This window comes from Pieris brassicae, chromosome 7 (assembly GCF_905147105.1).
Source record: "Pieris brassicae chromosome 7, ilPieBrab1.1, whole genome shotgun sequence".
NCBI classification, from domain to species: Eukaryota; Metazoa; Arthropoda; class Insecta; order Lepidoptera; family Pieridae; genus Pieris; species Pieris brassicae.
This window is the reverse complement of record NC_059671.1, coordinates 2,527,687-2,549,684: the sequence shown is the minus strand read 5'-3', so window position 1 is coordinate 2,549,684 and position 21,998 is coordinate 2,527,687. Positions and strand designations below refer to the sequence as shown.

The 21,998-nt window shown below is 35.3% G+C and overlaps 1 protein-coding gene across 1 annotated transcript; it reads right to left on the bottom strand.

Annotated features, from left to right (window-relative positions):
* Positions 1-1,178: 1,178 nt before the first annotated feature.
* On the bottom strand, positions 1,179-21,754 carry LOC123712026 (exportin-5). The gene is made up of 22 exons (XM_045664933.1): positions 21,730-21,754; positions 21,421-21,488; positions 21,127-21,281; positions 20,890-21,049; positions 20,523-20,741; positions 20,032-20,202; positions 19,654-19,818; positions 18,679-18,807; positions 16,459-16,701; positions 14,908-15,038; positions 14,177-14,303; positions 13,706-13,889; positions 12,541-12,704; positions 10,269-10,436; positions 9,245-9,557; positions 8,400-8,599; positions 6,920-7,148; positions 5,274-5,422; positions 4,806-4,961; positions 3,928-4,131; positions 2,620-2,793; positions 1,179-1,581 (listed from the first exon to the last, which is right to left on the bottom strand). Exons 3-22 carry the CDS (start codon positions 21,264-21,266, stop codon positions 1,429-1,431), a joined length of 3,579 nt encoding a protein of 1,192 aa, XP_045520889.1. The 5' UTR covers positions 21,267-21,281; positions 21,421-21,488; positions 21,730-21,754; the 3' UTR covers positions 1,179-1,428.
* Between the last annotated feature and the right edge of the window lie 244 nt (positions 21,755-21,998).

The following is a 21,998-nucleotide window of genomic DNA, read 5'->3' as shown; positions in this document are numbered from 1 at the left end:
GTTAAAATTGAAGATCTATGTAAAATCTATGTTCTAAGTAAATAAAACATTTATATGTTTAATTTTAATGCGCTCTGTCGCCGTATAGTTCCTAATACTTTTCCATATTCGCGTTCGCATTTACCTCTAAAATTAAGTAAATCCTCGAATACTCATAATTAATTGGTTAGCTTGCTTTACCTAGACTTTTTAACACCTGAATCTACCAAAGTATTGTTAAGACTGCTGGCACGAGTTCACCTGCTTCTAAATAACACCGAGATATTTGACAAGATTTTAAAAACCATTTCAGCGTAATATTCACTAAAATACAAATTCAATTATTATTATCATAAACGCGCCAAAATGTTTTTTCTGGCCAAGATGGCGTCGCATGACTCACATGTAAACACATGAGGAATTATTGATATTTTTACTCATATAAATACGTATTATGAATCTATAAAAAAAACCAGCAAATAAAACTCCATGATAGTATTAATATTAAACAAGATATTATCAACATGTATACGTCATTGTCGATTCGACTAATCTGTTCTGTGTCGCGTAACTGACATATAAAAATCTATATTTTAACTGTGTTTTTTTAGATAAATTATTATTATACCAGTAATTTTACTGTTTAACGCCTTTTAAAGTCATGTTTTAGATAGATTACTCTTAACAATACTTTATTTTTCACTGTCATCTGTCAAATAGGCTTTTCGATAGAGTATTGAATTTTATAGAACTACTAAGAAGCGTCTACAATGGTCCTATAGTAGTAGCTTTTTAGTAAGTTCAGAGTGCAGGTGTTAATAATTCCATAGAATTAGAATATTCGAGAATAAACTCCACAAGTTAAAAAATAAACCAAATTTAACTAGACACCATTGTTGCCATCATTGCGGCCAAATAGTTATCTATTGTCGAATGGACCTTATCCATAAACCCATGTCATTATATAAAATATCTGACAAAAATCCTTTACCAAAGGTTTATGAATAAGACGAGATTTTGACATTGATTACAGAATGTACTGAGATTTAAAACATACTAGAATATCCATGGTAGGTAAGATTTATTTCCTTTAAACGACAACAATAGCTAAACTAAGCAATTTTTAATGAAAACATTCTGATAAAATTCGGTTAAAATAAACCAATTAACATAAAAATCGTCTCGGAACTTATTTGTTGACATAAAAATACGATATAATGTTGCAATTTTCTAATCATTTCATAATTAACAGGGACATATACATATGTAAAAGCTCAATTCATTCTGTAACAGCCGCACTACGGCTTTTTTCTGCGATATTATTTTATACTAATTACAATATAAGTATTAGTCTAGCATTTAGTTTAAATCGCGGAAAAAACTCGAGTGCGGCTTTAACTTAAATCACAACGCGGTTATTACCCGCAAATTAACGTACGTAGTCGTACGTTATGTGGGCCCGTTGGCGAATAGTTTGTCAAGCCCCGCCCCTTCGGCTGATTCGACGGCGCTACGCGGTTTCTCTTTAGGTACATTCATCGCTGGTAGATTTAGTATGAACACTTCCTTCTTGAATAATTGGCCTACATTTCTTCCGATCAGCTAGAAAAAAAAATATTCACAAAACTTGTAGTCTTTGATGTATTTACAGTAATGCTCTCTCTCTATATCTTTAATATATATAAATCTCCTGTCACGATGTTTGTCCGCGATGGACTCCTAAACTACTTAAACGATTTTAAATTAAATTGGCACACCGTGAGCAGTCTAGTCCAACTTAAGAGATTGGATAGCTTAGATCTTTAGTTATAGTCGCAATTTTATTTTATTGCAAATTAATTGTCTATAATTAATTGACAATCACAATTCTCTGTTAACTCTAACAGATGTCGGTACTTTTCGACTGGATTGAGTAAGTAATCTATAGATGGTACTGCTATGGTAAACCGACAAACGTGTCATATACGCTACAATTCAATATCATGATAACCACGTGTTATTGAGGCTAAAGTATAAATTAAATTTATTTTGTAGTAAACGAATATTTCTACTTTTTTAATTTTTGGTGTTAGCATAGCCAACCACGTGTTACTTAGACCGAAGTGTAAATCAAATTCAAATTATAGTGACGATAATACAGTGAAATTATTCTTTCGTGTCACGGTATTAAGGCTAACTAAAACCACATTAAGGAGAAACGAAGTTCGCGGGGGCAGCTAGTATATATATATATATATATATATATATATATATATATATATATATATAATCTTAGGGGTTCTTCGTTATAGGAAACGCGTTGTAGGAGTATTCTCGCACATTTAACGCGTTATGTACATATAATAAATTTAAATTTTATAGTTAAAGGGGATTTAAAACGAATATAGGAAACCTATGTGCGTACAAATCTTTACATTTCACAGTACAAGAATATAACGTGGAAAATGATCACGTTATAAGCGTGATTACTGATTAAATAAATAAATAAATTATTAATAATTATTGCTGATTGTTAACAAAATATCTAAAAAAAAAACCTACAAGGTTAGTGTACTAAATATGAATTAAATGGAAAATTTGATTTTGAAAGAAAGAAAATTATAAAAAAATACAAGCTGATCTTAAGCTTAGCTGACATACCCTCGATGTGATTTTCTTAAACAAATCCTTCTTGCTTTTGTCGATTTTAGCTGGTCGCGCGTTGTTGGCCGCGAGCTTCTCGTCCAACCTTCGCAAATCGTGCGCATCTACGTCCGGTATTGCGCCCAACACGTTCGCTACTTCCGGGAAACGTGGTCGAAGCGCTTCATAGGCCTATAATTATCAAACGATATTATATACAATTAAAAGTAAATTCTATCTTCATATCGGATCTAATAAAAATCCAGATTTTTTGTAAGATTTAATTTACAATTTATATTGAAAAATATAGCCAAAACGGATTACACATATACGAATAACGTTATATACTAACCAAGACAATGTACTTATTGTTAAGGTGTGTGTGTGTGATATGTTAGGGTGTGTAAGTGTTTGTGAAATGCATTCGATTAGCCCATCTCTTTAAAAACGACGCGTCTGGAGATAATATGGAATAATTCAAGGCTCCCTATGATACACATTTAAAATACCAACAGTTTATACCGAGATCTGGGTATGAAACAACACAGTATGACGAGTTCAATAATCAGGTACAAAATCTTAAGAAATTTGACAAGACATGAGCAATGTCATTAATTTACGCTAACAATTATCAATTTAACTAATTATATGCATTGTCAGTAACTAGGAAATCAGAGGATCTTGAAAGACGGTTCTCACAACATCAGGAATCTGGGACATTTTTAAAATAATTCTATGTAGAATCTATATGTCCAAAAGTAATACAATTCGAATTATGTATACATAGAAAATACACAGATGCAGTCATTAATTGAACGCATGAACTCAAATGTCCACAGCAATAGCTCAAAACCGATCGTTTTACGTACATTTGACAATTACGTACACGTGACAACAATGTGAAGTGTCCAACCTATATAATTCGTAATGCATAGGTTACGGCAAGAAAATTTAACTAATTGTGTGCTATTTCAATAAGAAAAATAGATAAAATTAAAATCGAAAATAATAAGACGAAAAACAAGTCATATACACTTTGCCCTAAAACAGAAGTGGCAATGGGCGGGCATATACCAAGATGCATCAGAAAGGTGGACCTTAAAGGCAACCATATAGAAAGGATCAAGGGTAAGAGACAATATATCGTTAGAAGCGTTAGCAGGAAATTTAAAAAGGAGGCAAAGGCCTCCAGAACCGCTTCACGGTACGGTTCTGAACTGTACTGAAGGCAACTAAGATAACTAGTAACAATATTTTTTTTTTTAAGTTATTAACATTCCGAAAGATTGGTCATAAACAGGAAATAAATGATTACTAAGTATGTACCTGTACAGCAAGCGACAGCAAGGCCGCCTGGTTAGCCTCATGCTGTCCATGCAGCCTCAAAGCGTGTAGAACAGCCGCCAACGCCCCGTTCGCCTCCCCGGCGCTAACGGCGCCGTTACTTAACGCCGCTCGTAACGCGGGTAGGGCCAACGCACACGCCCGTAACGAGGACGTCGAGTCGTTCCATGTTAAAGCTCGAAGTATCTAAAAAACGATTTATTTCACCTTACACAATAGACATACAGTCGACTCTCGGTAAATATATATAGGTAATAAAGTCAATGCTAATTGGTCCCTTGGGTAATTTGAAGTTGAAGTAATAGTATCTTTCTCGCCAAGATGCGATAATTTGCAGACCGGGCTAGAGAGTAGGGCCTCTATAATTTGAAGTGTTTATGCGTCAATATTGTCAATTGTTTTTAAAAAATCTTTAAAAAATGATTGACTGAAGTCGCCCACTCAAATAAAGATTACGGAATTCTTTTCGGAATAATAATTTGAGAATTTTATTTAAATGTTAATAATACTCTAGAAATAATAAATCACAATATCTGATCAATTTAATTATCGAGAGTCGACTGTATTACAGTGAAACAAATAACAGGGCGGCAATTCGATGGATGGGTAGACTTCAAGATAACCGCAGGCAATGATTAATGAGGCACTTGCCAAAAGGCGTACATACCCATACAATAAAAAAAAGTTTCGAATTATATAAAATATTAAATATCGTTAGATTATAAATTTCAGATAAGTCTGTGGACATACAACAAAACATAGGACTTGGAAGGCTAAGGCCCAATCCAATTAACACAATTGCATAAACTAATATCTTTTTAATGTCGGTTAAAAAGTTAATCCATTTTAAAATATCTCACCGTATGCAATAGTGCAGGCCCAGCAATGGGATCAGCCAGTAACACGGCTCCTAATTCCGACACGTGCTCCGGCGTACGCGCAGGACTAGCGGTGGGCATTTCTTCTTCCATACCATCGATACTCGCCTCTGTTGGGGCTGCCTCTACTAGAGATACCTGTACAAAAAGTAATATTTTTGAAACCAGAATGGCCGTCAAAAAACTGTACAGTCGAAAAAAAAAGGCTCTATTTGGGGACAGCGGATAATATATTAAAGATACTTAAAGAAATCCAACTGTTTTCTTGTATTTTACAAAAAAATTAAACAGACATATACGTGACGGTTGAAAAATATTTGAATGTAGCAATTTGTATATATACGCAAGTGGCGTATAACGAACACCATACGAACAGCCTGGCTTTCTCCGCATACAAAGTACTCTCAAGTATAACTGTCAATAAATAAATAAGTAATAAACAGTATCTACCTTTAAAACTTCCAGGTACTCTCTAGTGAGGTGTCGTACTAACATATCTTCCAACACTTCCTGCGACTCACTTCCACTCTCTTCCTCCAGCTTTCCGGACTCGTACAGTGACGTCACGTAGTCCCATCTTTGGGACAGGTGTACCACCACTATAATAATTTTTGATGTTCGTTAAAAATGATATATGTCAAGAATTCATGGACTGCTCAATTATAGCTTTATTAAAAGTTCTGGTGTGTCAAAAAAATCAATCTGTAAATCGTAAATAACGTTATAGCAAATACTTTTACACTTTCAAACCTCAAAATCGAATGTAACTGAAAAATTTTGATACAAGTAACATTATTAGGGATTGCTACGGGCGGCCTTATAGGCGACAAGTGATATATTCCAGGCAACCCTAGTAATAAAAATTCTTTCACCATTAGAAAGCTGCATCTTCACTGACAGACAGAGGCAATATTACATTATCAATATACAGATTTAACTGTAATGTAAGTGAGTAATGTCACCGTAAAATTGTAAACACAATTGTAATGTATCTCGCGAGATTATGAACGAACTGCTTACAATTTAACGTATTGTTACGAGCTAGGGGATCGGATAGAAAATGCCGTGGATTTCTTCAAAGGTTTATTTCTTGATAAATCAATGAGGAATTTATGGGCACAAATTAATTGCAGAGATGCACTAATTACACACACAAAACACAGTCACTAATTAATTCACTTACGCACACTTTACACAGTACTTTATCACTTGTAATCACTTTATTCGCACTTTATCGCTTCGGTGTTTCTCTCTTGTTATCGCATTCCAAACTAAAGGCGACTAGTCGCGTTTCGGCTCGCTTATATATCCCTGGGAATAATTCTAAACAATATTCGAGAACTTTCTAGTCGGCACTCTTTGTCTCTTTCGCACGTTGCTCCGTCCTTGTCGTACGGCGTTCTAGAGTGCTCGTCTAGTTTCGAGAAAGTTCTGATCTTCTCTCTCTCTCTCTCGTATCATTTCGTCCTTATCTCACACCTAGAAAGTTCGGTCTAGAATATTCCTTCATCAAAGGGGTATACCTAGGCCTGAAAACGCCTGAAAACGGGTCTCCTGAAATATGCACCACTCGACTAAACATGTTCTGAAACTGACTGAAAAAAAGTTTCAGCTTCCTGAAAACTAGGGTAACATTATGGAAATTACAATTTTCTAATATGTGATTGACCCTCTCCTGAAACAGTCAGAAATCATATTACAGCCTGCTGAAAAGTTCTCTAACTAGTGGAAAAATCTAGAAACATTGCAGTCGACCCGTCTCCGTAACAATATTATTATTCGGTTAATTGTAATTTATCGAAGTGAAACCGTCAAATTGTGTAACGGAACGCAACTCGCGTGCTGATTGGTTGAACGGCATATGCCCTGCGCCACCATCTTTGTTTGTTCTACGGTCTACTATAAAGCCGACCAATCAGGGACAGCCTTCGGACAGTTGACAATTTGCCAATTTTAAGATTGTAATTTGACGGTTTCACTTCGATAGAGTCTCTGACCTGACTCTGGTTAAGTTCTCTATCGTCTCTTTCTTTCAAATTGAATTTACGCTGTGAAAAGAGATGAGTTAAAACGGTGCAATTTAATTTAGGACTTACTAAGCGGTGCCGTATGCTGCAGTAGGGGTAAGGCAACGTCCCTATAATGAGCTGGGGGGCAATGCAACAGCAAAGGTCGTAACGCAGCTCGTAGAACTCTACGGAGCCAATGGTCTGGAAGTCGCGAAGGGGCTGATATGAGCGATCCACATATAGCTCGTGCTAGACCTGCAGCGCCGTATAACTCTCGACCTAAGGAAGCGGCTGCTGCGCCTACTAGTTGACACACCTGTAATTTTTTAAGTACTTATTGATTGCAGACCTCGTTCCTACTAGAATTTATAAATAGAAAGAAACTCTCTATTTATGTACTGACGACAAAATATATTTTCGAGTTCTTTTAATAACATCAAAGTCAAATTTGTTTAAAACCATGAAAAGATTTATTTGATTTGTTGCTAGATCGATTTTTTGATAGTCTGTAATAATTTCAGTCTGTATTATTTATGTTGAAGCAATGGTGTTAGCGTCAGCTGTCATTGTCATTATAATTGATTAACATCAAAGTCAAATTTGTTCAAATTGTTTATTTAATTTGTCTATGTTATTAGATCTATAAACTAATGACTAATCAATGGCCAATAATAATAATGACTTAAGGTATTATTACTAAAGACTATCAAAAACTCTGTAGATCTATTAATATTGGCAAAGTAAATAAACAATAGAACAGTTTTTGACTAATTTGTCTTTGATGTTTTTTAAAATGAGAATGGCAGCCTATATCAGCGTCATTGCTCCAACATATATAATATATCCGAGACATTGAAATCGTAAAAAGAAATGAAGTGCTGATTCTTCTAAAGGATCTGATCTTCAATTAGTCTATCTACTGAGTCGAAGGCATGTAAGGCGGAATATTAGCAGATTTTTATTGGGAAATTAAGATTGGTAATAATTACGGCTGGTATTTATAGAGGTATGTAATAATTAGCAGTGTTGGCCTAGTGGCTTCAGCGTGCGACTCATCCCTGAGATCGTGGAATCGATTCCCGGCTTTGCACTAATGAATTTTCTTTCTATGTGCGCATTTAATATGAGCTCGAACGGTGAAGGAAAACATCGTGAACCGGCTTGCCTTAGACCCAAAAAAGTCGACGGCGTGCGTCAGGCACAGAAGGCTGATCGCCTACTTGCCTATTAGTTTAACGATAACGATAGTTAAAAGATCATGAAACAGATGCAGAAATCTGAGGCCCAGACCTAAAAAGGTTGTAGCGCCATTGATTTTTTTTATGTAATAATTACGGCTGGTATTTAGGACTGGATTTATTTAACCTATAATAATCCAGTGACGCTACTCCCCTATATGGGTATTCGCTTCAGATTGCATCCGTTTCATTTAACCAATTTTCATTCCAAAGACAATTAGATCACCTTTCTGACTGACTCACGTCGTCAATATTTGGATTTGAGACATGCCGGATTGCTCACGATCTTCTTTGGTGTACGGCCGAGGAAAAGCAGAAGTAATACTAACGTTATCATGCAAGGTGTGCAAGAAGTTCTGCATTCTATCCTGCGGGGTACTGGGCTGTGGAGAAAGGGGCGCGAGTGGCGTATCATCCCGGAGCCCTAGCAGATTGCGTCGCTCTGCCGGTGGGGGCTGAAGGGCTCGACTATGCGCAGGATCTCGTAGGGACTCCGCCCCCGCAGCGTGTAGTTCGTGAAGGGCGCGACCTGGATAAAAATGGAATCAAAATGTTAACATAAAATTATAAGCTAGTTTATGGTTTGATTGAACAGCCTAAAACTCAGAATCTAGTTTCGAGTAAAGTAAAAGCTACTCTAACATAAAAAGTAAGTAGTTCCTATAGGACGACGAGCAAACACGAAACGCGTTTTTTTATAGAACAGGGGTGCAAACGGGCAGCAGGCTCATCTGATCTTAAGTGATACCGCTGCCATTGGACATTCTCAATGCTATACGCGAGTACGTTGCCCGCTTTTACTACACTATTATAGAACTCTTAGTTAGGATGTATATAATCTTAATTTATATTTGTGTTATCTAACATTAGTTAAGTAACATTTTGTTAAAATTAGAAGCGTAAACAATCATCGTACACTTGAAGCAAATATGAGAACTTTCGCATTTTCCACACTCATAAATCGTAACATAACATTCGGACACTTGTATTGCGGTATTGCTTACAGTTATGAACCCTGTGATAAGCCAAGTTATTTTTTTTAAAAGCTCATATTTCAAATGGTGTTTCATTTAACATAACATATTCTACAACAACGGCCACTGAACTTAACTCATACTAAAACAGACTATCAAATAATGTTCTTTATACAGATAATTAAACAAACATTCCTTACCCAAAGCCAATGCATGAGGAAACAGTGGCAGTACATGTTCCGCCGCTGGATTCCGCCACACCGGGTTCCCGGATGGAGTCAACCCCGCCCCAAAGCCACCCCTAGCCGCCTTATCCGGGTCGGCCGGCACACAAGTCCGCTTAACAACGCCCAATGCGAGTGTTAAAGCGTGTAACAACGTCCGACGAGCTGTTCCACGCTCTTCATCTGTATCACTCGGGGGCGTGTCCAGGCCTATTAGATGGGCCAAAGACTGTGCGCTTGTTAAGTGCTCAGATAGAGCTGTCCATCGTACGCTACAGTCTCCTAACACCTGGTAAATAATGTATTTTGACTTCATATACAGTTTTTCCACTGGAGTACGCTCAATGATTTATACTACAATATTTTTCGTTATAAAATAGAATTTAGCTTCTATCAATAAAGTTTATAATGGTAGAATCTTCAAATGCGCAGGCGCTAATTAAAGATTTAGGTTGGCGCCTGGTAGGTATTACGTTCCGGTGAGCTCAGAGCTGGTCATTTCCTGGCTCAACAAATAAGTATCGCGATACAGCGAAGAAATGCTGCCAGCGTTAAAGTTACGCCACCACAAGCTTTTTACATTTAATTTTCTATTTATCCATTTTTAATTACTATTATTACCATATAGGTTAACATTATATGTTGTGTTAAAAATAACTTCAGTTGTAAAATTTATATATCAAAGTAAATAATTCGTGATGCTTACAATTATCTCTGCTTATTTGTCATTTGTAATAAAGAGTTTTGGCTATTGAAAGATTTTTTTGTTCATGTTTAGTTTTGTCTTAATAACTGTGTATAACATGTATTTTTGCCTATTTTATGTAATTAAATACATTTTTTTTTCTTTAATCACAGTGGTTGAGATCGCTCGGAAGCGATAAGGCCGCCAGTTGCCCTCCTTTTGATTTCATTATATTCAATTTTTTTATATTGTAGTGTAACGAAGTGTTAATAAAGTTACAAAATTCGATCAAATTGACTTTGTTTTTATGAATACCTGAGCAACCAACGCGCTTTGACGCTCGTAACAGCACAAGTGATTGGAGACCAGCAGCAGGGCTTCTTGCAGTGTGACGCTCTCCACTGCGCTTAGATCGGGCCGAGCAAGAGCAGCGCGACACATATCGTGAAGACGCGGAAATACGGGTAGGAGGAGTAACGGGTACTGTAGAGATGAAAGAATAAATAAATTTTAATTCATTAATGTAGGTCATTTTTTTGCTGTGAAGAAACCCTTCATCACTCATTCATGACATGGAATTAATTTCATTCAATTCCAACGCATACGTTTATCTTCTATCAGCATAAAAATAAAAAAAATATTTATTTAAGAAATACATACATTATCCTTATAGACTGTGCCAATACGATGTCGAGAAAAAAAAGTAAATATTATATACCTAAGCACATAATATACACAATATCGCTACTGGGAACTCTGTGAGAATATATAAATATGTTGATGGTGTTGGAGACAGCATTCAGTAAAGTCAACGTCTTTAATTAGGAAGATCTTTGTAACAGACTGGTATGGAAAACCACTTCTGGTTGCGCCGAATTTGCATTTATATTAATGTTTGCTCAATATATCCATCCAAATTTCTCTAGACGCATATCATCACACCTATAATAACTCCCATCCTATGGAGGCACTAGTTCCGGAACGGGCTGTAGGTGGCGCGCGCAATGAAGCCTCTACTCTACATTTAAGAAAAAAGGATTAAGCAGCCAGTAGTTGTAATTTTGACGTACCGCGATTTGATTTTTTCGTTCGCACCGCTTTTTTTTAAACTTTTAAATTTGCTGTTTGTTATTAACAATTATATATAGTGCTGTACTACCTCTGTGAAGTGTTAAACTAATCAGCTTAAAGAAGGAATCCAGCCACGAGGTTAAAGATACCGTGCCGATTCCTTTCTTTCTTTCTCTGTCAATTATTCCAAATATTGAGCAATCATAAATTAAATATTTACGGTCCACTATTATTTATTAATTATTAAAGTTTAATAAAAATTAATAAATACATTACAATACGTTTACATTAAGCTCCGCTTTATTTAACCGCCTCATCGAACCGAGTACCTTACCACAGTACCATTTTTACGATATATATATATATATATACAGTCGAAAACGTCTACGAAGAGATCGTTTAGAGCAACATGCCGGTTATATTGACCCAAAATCAAAGGTCCCGCCTGAATTCTACTGTATTAGGTACTTAATAACATCGGCTGTTACGACTATCGGTTTATACGACCAAATATGAGTCGGAGATCGGTTTATAGTCCCTTCGATGTCGTTATAACAGATTTTGATATATATATATATCAAAATATGTAACAATCATATATATATATGATTGTTACATAATAATAATAAAAATAGCATAAACATAAAAATCACTCACACCGAAACTCATTATTTTAATGGTACTATTTTCAAACATAGCTTAATTAATAATTTGTAATAGAATATTATTCGTAGTGAACTAATCCGGTCCAGTTGAGTTACACCTAAATAATTAGTTAAAAGCGGGCGCGAAGCTCACCAACTTCAATAATTTCACCACGAAATCTTCAATATTTTTATATATAAAAAGTTGCAATGACAAAATATAATTAACAACATTCAATAATTTATAAATCTTGGACGTACAAGAGAAGCAACAACTGAAAAGTGCCCATAACCGAAGCATGCATTGTGAATGTCATGAAAGTGGATGAAGCGAGAGAGGACAAGACCACTTTGGGAAAAAGGCGTGATTATATAAATATATTTACTTTTTTTTCTAAAGAACACATAAATGTGATACAAACTTTTGTCTCAGACCTTGCGAAATACTGATAATTGGCATCTTATTATCGATCAACACTACCTTTTAAAGTTAATTCATATTTTTGAAGTGATTAGAGTGATTTATTGGCGTTGGAAAAAAATTACCGTCACATTTTTCGGTTACGCGCCATCTTTTTCTTGTCCCTACCACGGTTGATTCGAGGCCATTAATAACAAAAACATATAATAACTATAACAATTATAGTAATATTTCTATTACAATAACTAAAATTCTGTAATAATCTTAGTAGTAATATGGTAAAATGAAATAATTGTATTATTTGTATTCGTGTCTATGATAATAAAAGCCTTTTGTTACATTTTATATGTGATCATAAAGAAGTTTCACTTCTTACGTGTGTATACGCACACAATTTTATCATAAAAACTTTAGATTTTAAATGTTTTGATGCACTCTTAGTTTTTCTTACCTTTGATCCAAGTTTAACTAGCAATCCAGCTGCGTGTCTGCGAACATTTTTAACACTACGCGAGCTTCGATCTTCTGGCGGCGATCCTTCATATACGAGTACATGAAATATTTTATCAAGTACTCGTGGAAGTAATTCAGCGCCTGCGCAACCTACAGTTGGGCCTGTGTGGAAAAAAAAACATTAGGCGTTTATTATTGGAGTAAGTTTTCGGTGTTTTTAACTGAACTGGCAGCAGGGTGAGCCACCTGATGTGATACTGTCGCCCATGGACACTGCCTGCCTGCATCAATGCCTCGCTCGCGAGTGCGTTGCCGGCCTTTTAAATAGTTTTACATTCCACTATATTTTATCTATATAGATGGCAACACGATAATATTGAAATGGAACGTTAAGAACGTTAAGATAATATACTCTATAATTTAGTTCATACATAACTTTTTATTAAATGTTAAAACCACATAGAATAGTTTAAATACTTCGTTGGTGTCGTTTGACAAACGCGTTTTCGTCAAAGCTGAACGATGTCCAGTTTGAGCATTGTGATAAACAACCTAGGTCTGGAATCTTTTGCTGCTAGTTGTAGTCACAATTTAAAATCGATTATGGATTAGTTTTTATGTAGTGTATGTGATGTTTTCCTATAAGTGCTTGTCACATTAAACATTGTATATTGTGGTTCTTTTACTAATGTATCAGTGTGTCCCGTAAGCTTTTATCAATAAAAAATACTTTAGAACGCTCAACTACGTCGTGAGATTTCTTATCTAAAACCATAGACTACATTTTTTAGATATATAAAATTTACCCTTCTTTCAGTTCAGTACATTTTTGCGGTATTTAACACAATTTAGAGTGACTGGAGATGCGTCGTGGCCTCATTCACGGATCACATGCCGGCCCATATTCTAATTCATATCTCAAGCCACAATCTTGTATTAAGCCTTGTTCAAAATTTCAAACTTCAAACAGTAAAATAATTTACAGCTCTTGAATTTAAGTTTGATTCGACGTTCCAGGTGGATTCTCAATTAACAATACTAAATTTATTTTGCAAAGATAAGCCATAAAATTGTACGGTAAAGCTGTTAAAACTCCGGGAATGACATTGCGATTTCCTGACAGTTTTTAATTTAAATCATAGACAATATTGACGTAAGCTTACCTGCCAATTGACTGTAAGCACAGCTAAGGAATACAAACAATGCAGAGATGAAAGACAAGAGCAGAGACAAGAGTAATGGCGCTGGTGGTTCGCAGGAGACGCATCGCTGAAGCAACCGCAAACCTTCTGCTACGTTGGGTCTGGGTTCAGCTTGCAAGAGACGAGATAGCACCACGTCTAGTACCTTTGAGGTGTTAAAAAAATATGTCAAATTAGTTAGGTTTTAAAAGCTGTTAGAATTTTACTATTCGAACACATTTGACAGTGACAGAATACGTTTCATTTAGATACATAGAATATATCAATATTTATTATAATAAATATTATTTATTTTTTTATTCAGATGCGTATTATGCGTAATTAAAAATATTATGCAATTTATTTATTTAGAAAGGTCCTGTCTCACCATTGAATAATTTCTATAAATCACATTATAACACATTTGTAAATTATAATTGTTGTAATGTATACCTGCGCAAGCGCTTCCCATTCGACGTGCAATTCATTCGCGACGGGCGCGTCTAATTTGTCCAGCGCCGTTTGCGTCCATTGCTCCACGTATGACCACGTCACTAGAGGAGCCGCTACCATGCAGTATCTGTTGAAACAGATGTCATAGTTTTATCGGTAATTAAATATTTCTGATAGTATATGTATGAAGACGAACGACTATTTATATAGAACACACTTGTCTTTATATACAATATAAATAATGCACATAACAATACATATAGTGTATGTCAAATATTTTTTATTAAAACAGAGCTAATGGAATACTTGCTGCTTACTTAAATGAGAAAGTCTTATATATTTCTAAAGGGCCAGAGCCAGTCTGTTGCCGAGATCTACGTTGCGCTGACTGAGTGATGTCTTTTTTTTTAAATGGAATCTCGCTGTTGGCCTTAAGGGCCTTTACAGCTCAGCTCGGGCAGAATGGCGTTTTATCCCTCGGCTAGCGCAAGGGCGTCTCCTGTGAGACTCGAACCTCGGCTTGAGCCGTCGCGGGGTGGTCAATCGCCTGAAGGGCAGGACGGAATGTGATCTCCGACAACATCGACATCTTTATACGTCCTTGAGTGAGTTCACAGTAGCGATATTGTGTATCTAAGTATTTCATTATTTTTCGACATTATCGTATAAGCTTAGGTAACAAAAGTGTATATATTTTTGTGAACAAATAAATAATTACTATGAAAACTCACCGAAAACTCTCCAACACTTCAGTTCGGCAACGGCTGAAGAATATAACAAACTCTTGTTCACTATCGTAGTCGATACACGCGTATTGCACCGCGTCATTGGAGCCGCTCACACGGGATGATGGGTATGTAACCTTTTAAATTAATTTATATATAAAACTATTTATATAAATATCCTTATATAAAAATATAAACAAGTGACATGTATTATTAGAGACGCAACGGGCGGTCTTGCTCTAACCTCTGTTAGCTCTTTCAAACAAAATATTAAGCAAGAAATGTGCATAACCAAATCAACAAAAAGATAGATCTTTTTGTTCCTTAGATAATCTAATTCTTGAAACTCCTATTCATAAAACTGATTTCTATCACTCCTCCTTCACTGTGCAAAGTGGAACTTCCAAATTCTACGTTCTACTATGGAATTCCTTACCAATTGATATAATACGAGCTCAGTCTCTAAATTTATTTAAAAATCTTCTTTTGGATCATTTTTCTTGTGCCTCGCAATTAGCTACTACTTATATATATTAATTGTGAGTCAATTAACCTTTGGCAGAGCTTTTACATGTCTGTTTAGACTTTTTAAGCTTTTTTTTAAATTAATTAATTATGCACTTCTTGTACTTTACCCTCTGTAGGTGTTTCTTTTTTTTATTCTCCCATATTAGGGTTGTCTGGAAGAAATCGCTTGTTAGCGATAAGGCCGCCTGTTGCCTAATAACTTATGTAACCAACTTACTTTTTGTTTTTTTATTTGTATAATTATGTATATTATGGTAGCGAAGTATAAATAAATAAGTAAAATTACAAATAACACTGAAAAATTATACAATTACCGAACTTAATCTAAACTAAAATTAACTAAAACCTAATATCATGAGTCATGAATTATTACAATTCTTGTAATTCTAGTCAATTTATATATGTACGGCTTGCTAGCTAGTGGACTGTGAAATGTGTGTTTAATCTTTTTATGTGTTGAATGTGAGGAGTATTTGAGGGTGAGATGTGACTGACAACCCTACGGATCCCTAAGCCCTACAGATGTACCCCAACACATAAATAGTGAATATATAAATAAGTACGGGATGTCTGCACCAAGAGACCTACGGGTAGGATCAAAGGTTCGAAGTGGTGGGATTATCTCAAAGCTATTGTGTAGGCCCAATACGATAATTAAGGGCTTGATGTAGTCTTCGCCACTTTGAGAGGAAGCGAGAAATTAATACGCCAGAGCAATCTTCAAAAGACAATATCTTAAATACTACTTACACCTATTCAACCATACATAATATTATTTAAGTTAGCTGTTGATGTATTGCGCACCTTCAGCTATTAACAATTTGGAACACACGTAAGTCGTGTCAGCCAATTCAATGTTCAAATGAAATCTGAACAATATAGTTGGATTTGTTAAAATAAACTTTGTATGAGAAACAGGTAGCGAGCAGCATCTTGATACCATAAGTAATTAATTACAGATGAAAGTTTTTAAATCAAGTACTTAAAGAAAATAGTATGTTTAAGTATATATATTGTAAAATTGCCTACCTTCAACACCTTAGGAGCGGCAGCATGCAGCCATCTAGGTACAACGGCCAACACATTTGGCAGCTTCGAAATTTGATCGTGCTTAAGAAACGCCAGCCATACTGAATTCGCCGTATGGACGAGTGTAAGAGACGGATGTGATGTCAGAAGTAGTGTGGTCTCAAGTAAAAGTGGCATCCACGATTCGACGTTAGTCGCAAAGTTCCATAGGGACGTCAATTGTTGGGCGAGACCGGCAAGGACCTGGGTAAACATGGAGTATGTCAATGGGTCAAGCAAGATAGGGACAACGATAGGGACAATCACGGGCCATTGTCTCCTTAACAAACATCTTTTCGTCCTAAGCGCGACAGACAGCCCCATGTGCAGAGGCTGTTTCAGCGCAGAGGAATCAGTCACCCACGTAGTCCTGGAATGCGAGGCTGTGGCTAATCAACGTACAAAAATCCTCGGAACAGTGAGGTAGCTCCGCGAAGCCTGTTAAGTGCCCGGGACACTTCTGTGCTTCTGGAAGGAGTTAGGCTGGCTAAATTAGCCAGGGCTTCTACGCACAACGGACCGACTACGCGTCTAAGTGCGGAAATTGAGTCCACCCTACCTTACCTTACCTATGGGTCAAGCAATACGGTTGTCAGTACATGCATGAATTACAAATTTGTGAGATTTCTGTTCGAATTTTGTACTAGAGCTATAGTGTTTCTTTCACTCCCAAGTAAATTAGTCAAGTCATAAAAATATTATAAAATGTTTCAATTAATAATCAATGTGTGCGTGTACTAGTGTACACACGTAAGTAGTGAAACTTCTTTATGACCTTATTTTTCGAAAAATGATCTACTATATGCAACTTTACAGAAATTGGTTAAATAAAGTTTAACAATAGGCTTTTATTATCATAGAAATGAATACAAATAATAAAGTTATTTCATTTTACCTTATTACTTCTAAGATTATTACAGAATTTCATTAATTTTAAATTTTTTTTATAAAATAGGGGGCAAACGGGCAGGAGGCTCACCTGATGTTAAGTGATACCGCCGCCCATGGACACTCTCAATGCCAGAGGGCTCGCGACTGCGTTGCCGGCCTTTTAAGAATTTGTACGCTCTTTTCTTGAAGGACCCTAAGTCGAATTGGTTCGGAAATACTTCAGTGGGCAGCTGGTTCCACATAGCGGTGGTGCGCGGCAAAAATTGCTTTGAAAAACGCTCAGTCATCGAACGTCGGACGTCGAGGTGATACGGGTGGAATTTTGTATTCTGCCTCGACGTCCGATGATGAAACTCAGCTGCAGGTATTAATCCGAACAACCGGATCCGATCCGAATTGAATTATTACTATCATTGTTATCGTTATTATATATTTTCTGTTATGAATAGCTTCGAATCTCTTCGAATCAACCGTGGTAGGGACAAATAAACGTCGAAAGAGATGTTTCACTTCAAAAAAATAGTCAAAGGCATCCTTACAGTCTAAATTTTCTCTATAATTATTATCTATATGTTAACACGTAACACGCTCTATGTATCTTTAAGCTTTTTTTTTTTTAATTGGCCGTCTAATTGTGTACTTATTCCAGAAAAAGTAAACAACACAGAGACTTCCTTAATTTAAACTAAAATGCAATCTCTCAGTTTACTCAGTTAACAAAATGTACAGTTCCTGGTGCACTAAAATGACCATTATTCTTTGAATTTGAGAGATTTTTTTTTTGTAATGTTTATTTAATTAGCACTTAAAGCATAATACATGTAACAGCAACTCGATACGATATTAAAAAAAAAATGTGCAACAAACAAAAACAGTTTTTCTTATCGTTAAAAAGTCAAAAAGCCAACAGACCCATGTCATTCTCATACAAATTCCTTTGGCGGTATTGGGTCACGCCTGTCGTAAAAGAAGTTTGTCTCAGTCATAGTAAAGCATTTGTTTTGCGTTTTATTAATGCGTCAATAAAACAATCTAAAACTTAGTTAGTAGTTCGAGAACGTTCTAAAGTTTAGGAACTTTATATTTGGCTATTTTTTTGAGATCAACTAGAACTTGTTGGGTTAACATAGAGAAAATTTTATTTAAATCTGGTATATTACAACTTAGGGACCCTACAAAACTTCATTAAAAAAAAATACTTCAGTAGTTTTTGAGTTAGATATCGCACTCGATATCGTTAGATCGCACGCAATATGAGTAAAATAATAGTTTTTGTAGTTGTAATTTTACCTGTGAGAGTTTCTTTAAAAACAAGTAATGATTTTCGTCCATCGCTGAGATGCTGGCCACAGCAGCACGATGGATGCATGAGATTGCGTCTTCACTCAATAATATCATCAGTGGTTTGCGCTCTTTTGCCTAAAAAATAAAAGGATTTTACATTTTTACTACTTTAAATACATAATTGAATTGTAGACGTATCAACATGACAGAATCTGTCGGTCTTATTGTAAGACATTTATCGATATTTTTTTAAATAATGCTATTTTAAAAAAACCTTCCACAAGTGACCGTGTGGTGCAGGACGGTATTTCTCACCAGGAAACTTTTCATGACTTTTTTTCTTTTTAAATTACCAGCAAATGGATATATTTAATGTGACTAAAGAATGCAATAAAAATATTTAAAAAAAGCTCTGGTATCTTTATATTAAATATTTGTTATAATGATCAATGAATCTTAGAACTTATAATCTAGAATTTAGTGTGAATTTGTACTTTGTTATATTTTTTGTATAAATAGGTAAAACTGTGCTATATGTTTATGTTTGAGTGTGTATTCCGTTTTTGGCTTTTGTTCGCTCTCCCTACACCAATAAAACCACTTAAGTGTTTAACCCAATTTTTTGATATTTAAATAAAGTTAGAATTTTAACACTTTTCTTATTAGGGAGTGTTCAAGTGTTACGTAACGAATTTGGGGGGGGGGGGGGTCCTCCTGTAAAACGTTACGATGCGGGGCGGAGATTAATTACTGGTTATTGTTAATATTATTTTCCACTTTCCAGTACTTTACACCACATAATGGTACGATTTAGGTATAAAGTCACTGGGGGTGGTCACGAAACTTTTTACTATTGGTTACAGAAACGTTACGGCGCGTTTCATGCCGCCCCCCCCCCTCAAAAATCGCCAAAAATTGCGTGACGTAATACTTGAACGCTCCCTTAATGTATGAAATCTTAACAATGGTCGAACAACTTACGGAGCCTTTTCTATTAACTATTTGCAATAAGCATTCAGCAGCGGGCAATTGGAATACATCGTCTTGTAGCAAAATACACAGTATTTGCAGCAAACGTCCATTGTTTGTCACTACATGATTTGTGGATACCCATTCTACAAATCCCGTTAGAGTCAGCAATACCACCTGAAAGACAATCTTATTAATAAGCTAAACTAGTTTATATACCAGCATTTAACTTTGCATACATATGTACAGAAATTTAGTTTAATGAGATGCTTGATGGAATTTGACAAAAAAAATATAACTTCTTGAAAGCTTGAAAAATATTTTATTTCCTCATTTGAATTGAATCGAACTGTAATAAGTAAACATAAACAATTTAAAAAAATAACAAACCTGTACAACCCTGCCACTACTTGCAGCCCCCGCATAGTCACCCGCGGCAGTCTTTTCTCTAAATTCCTGGACATGGAGTTCAATAAGACGCATAAAGAATGCAAATATTTCAGCCATATTGCTTGTCAGAGCTTGGTAAATGTCTTTACGGCGCTGATGCTGTTCCAATGTCTGAAATAATGTACAACATAGTTTATTTTGATTCTTTAAATGGTTCCTGAAAAAGTATATCAATATGATAGAATAGGGAAAGAAAATAATTTGTAAAATCAATCTCTATATACATAAAATTCTTGTGTCACAATGTTTGCTCCCATACTACTTCAAAATAGCCCCACCAACTCTTCAGTAAGTCTGAGAATCTGCTACTAATCTGTATTTCATTATTATTATATTTATACCCCTAAGTGATAAGCGGTGTCCACCCCAAACTCTACATTTCCCATTCAGTGCACTAAGAGTTATAAAAACTTTGAAAAGTATGTGCTTACTTGTAAAGTTGCAACATCCTCTACAAGTCTTAAAAAGACATGCAGCACAATTTGAGTATGCAAATGTCCACGTGAACAAGCATCACTCAACTCAGACAAAAGTGTTGGCCATTGTTGTGGCCATTCACGCTTTATCATCTCTACAATAACTCGAGCTAATGCATCATTTAAATGGCCTGTTTCCCATCCTCCCATGTACAGAAGTTTCATTGCATTCTCCTAAAAATACAATAATTGTAAATTTGTAACATAGGTTATTAAAAAAAAATTGTATCAGATATGAATGATATTAAAGTGAAATTTTAATGTTTTCTTTATGTATGACTAATAAATGTTTGAAACATTATTTTAAGGAACATTTAATTACCTTTATGTACAATTTTTCAGCTTGAGTTATTTGGGTCCATCTATATTTAACTGTATGCTCCATGAGCTGCAATCCAAAATGTTTAACAACTGGTGAGTACTGACCCCCACTTGCCAACAGCAAACCAGCCTGAGCACACCATGGTGAATTTTCTTTGAAACTATAAAATAAACATATATGTAACATTAATAAGTAAGCAACATATATGCATATGCACACAGAGTTTTTCAAATTTACCTTTCACAAGCATTGTAAGCTTGGCTTCTGGCTTCATGTGCAACACTAGGATTGAGAGTGAGCTCCACTGCTCTACTCAGTTCATCAGCTATCAATACCACCTCTCCACACACCTCTGCTCCATTGGCCCCCATATTCATTGTAGCCAGTATTTGCTAAGCAGATAACAAAGAATTGCGATTTAGGTGAACATATATTCAGTCTAATGCAAGCAGAAATATATAAATTGTGGTGTAACGTTATGACATATTGCAATAATTTATTGTATCGTTTTAATATCAAACACCAACTCACCTACTATTAAGTTTGACATGAAACCCATATAAATATTCCTCACTTCATATTTTTGTTGTTTTGCTAAACTGAAAAAAAAGTGAAATAATACAGTGAAACTACACAAAGAATGTTTAAATAAGAATGGCATGCACCGGGTAGAATTGCATTCGTATGTAAGGCAATATCTTTTTTGTGTAGTTATGTTTTATTTATAATTGCTATCTGAATATTGTATGATTAAATATTCGGAAATTATTTATTAATTATAAGCCTCGCATTCCAAATATATTTTATATTTGGAATTTCATCAAAACATTGAAAAAATACCTCGTGTTTGAAGAGTCGAAAAATGTATGGCACAGATATCTAATATGCTAGACATTCTATACATGTTAGACATGTTATTATCTATGCCTCTTCAACTGGTAATAAAATGATAATAAAGTATAAAGTTTGATAATCCAAATATACATACAACTAATGAACCAGCCAAAAGGCGACGTTTTGTGATATTCATAATTAAAATTTGATGATACTGATGTTGTTATTAATTATATTAGTTAGTAAAATAAACCCGCCTTGGTATATAGTCGTTT

What these genes read in the sequence shown, in the direction of transcription:
- LOC123712026 (XM_045664933.1), bottom strand. Translation starts at nt 21,266, where the DNA reads ATGAATATGGGGGCCAATGGAGCAGAGGTGTGTGGAGAGGTGGTATTG. An exon ending in AATGGGAAGCGCTTGCGCAG is followed by an intron (nt 13,890 to 14,176) that starts GTATACATTACA and finishes AACACCTCAAAG; the next exon opens with GTACTAGACGTGGTGCTATC. An exon ending in TAGTTAAACTTGGATCAAAG is followed by an intron (nt 10,437 to 12,540) that starts GTAAGAAAAACT and finishes TCATCTCTACAG; the next exon opens with TACCCGTTACTCCTCCTACC.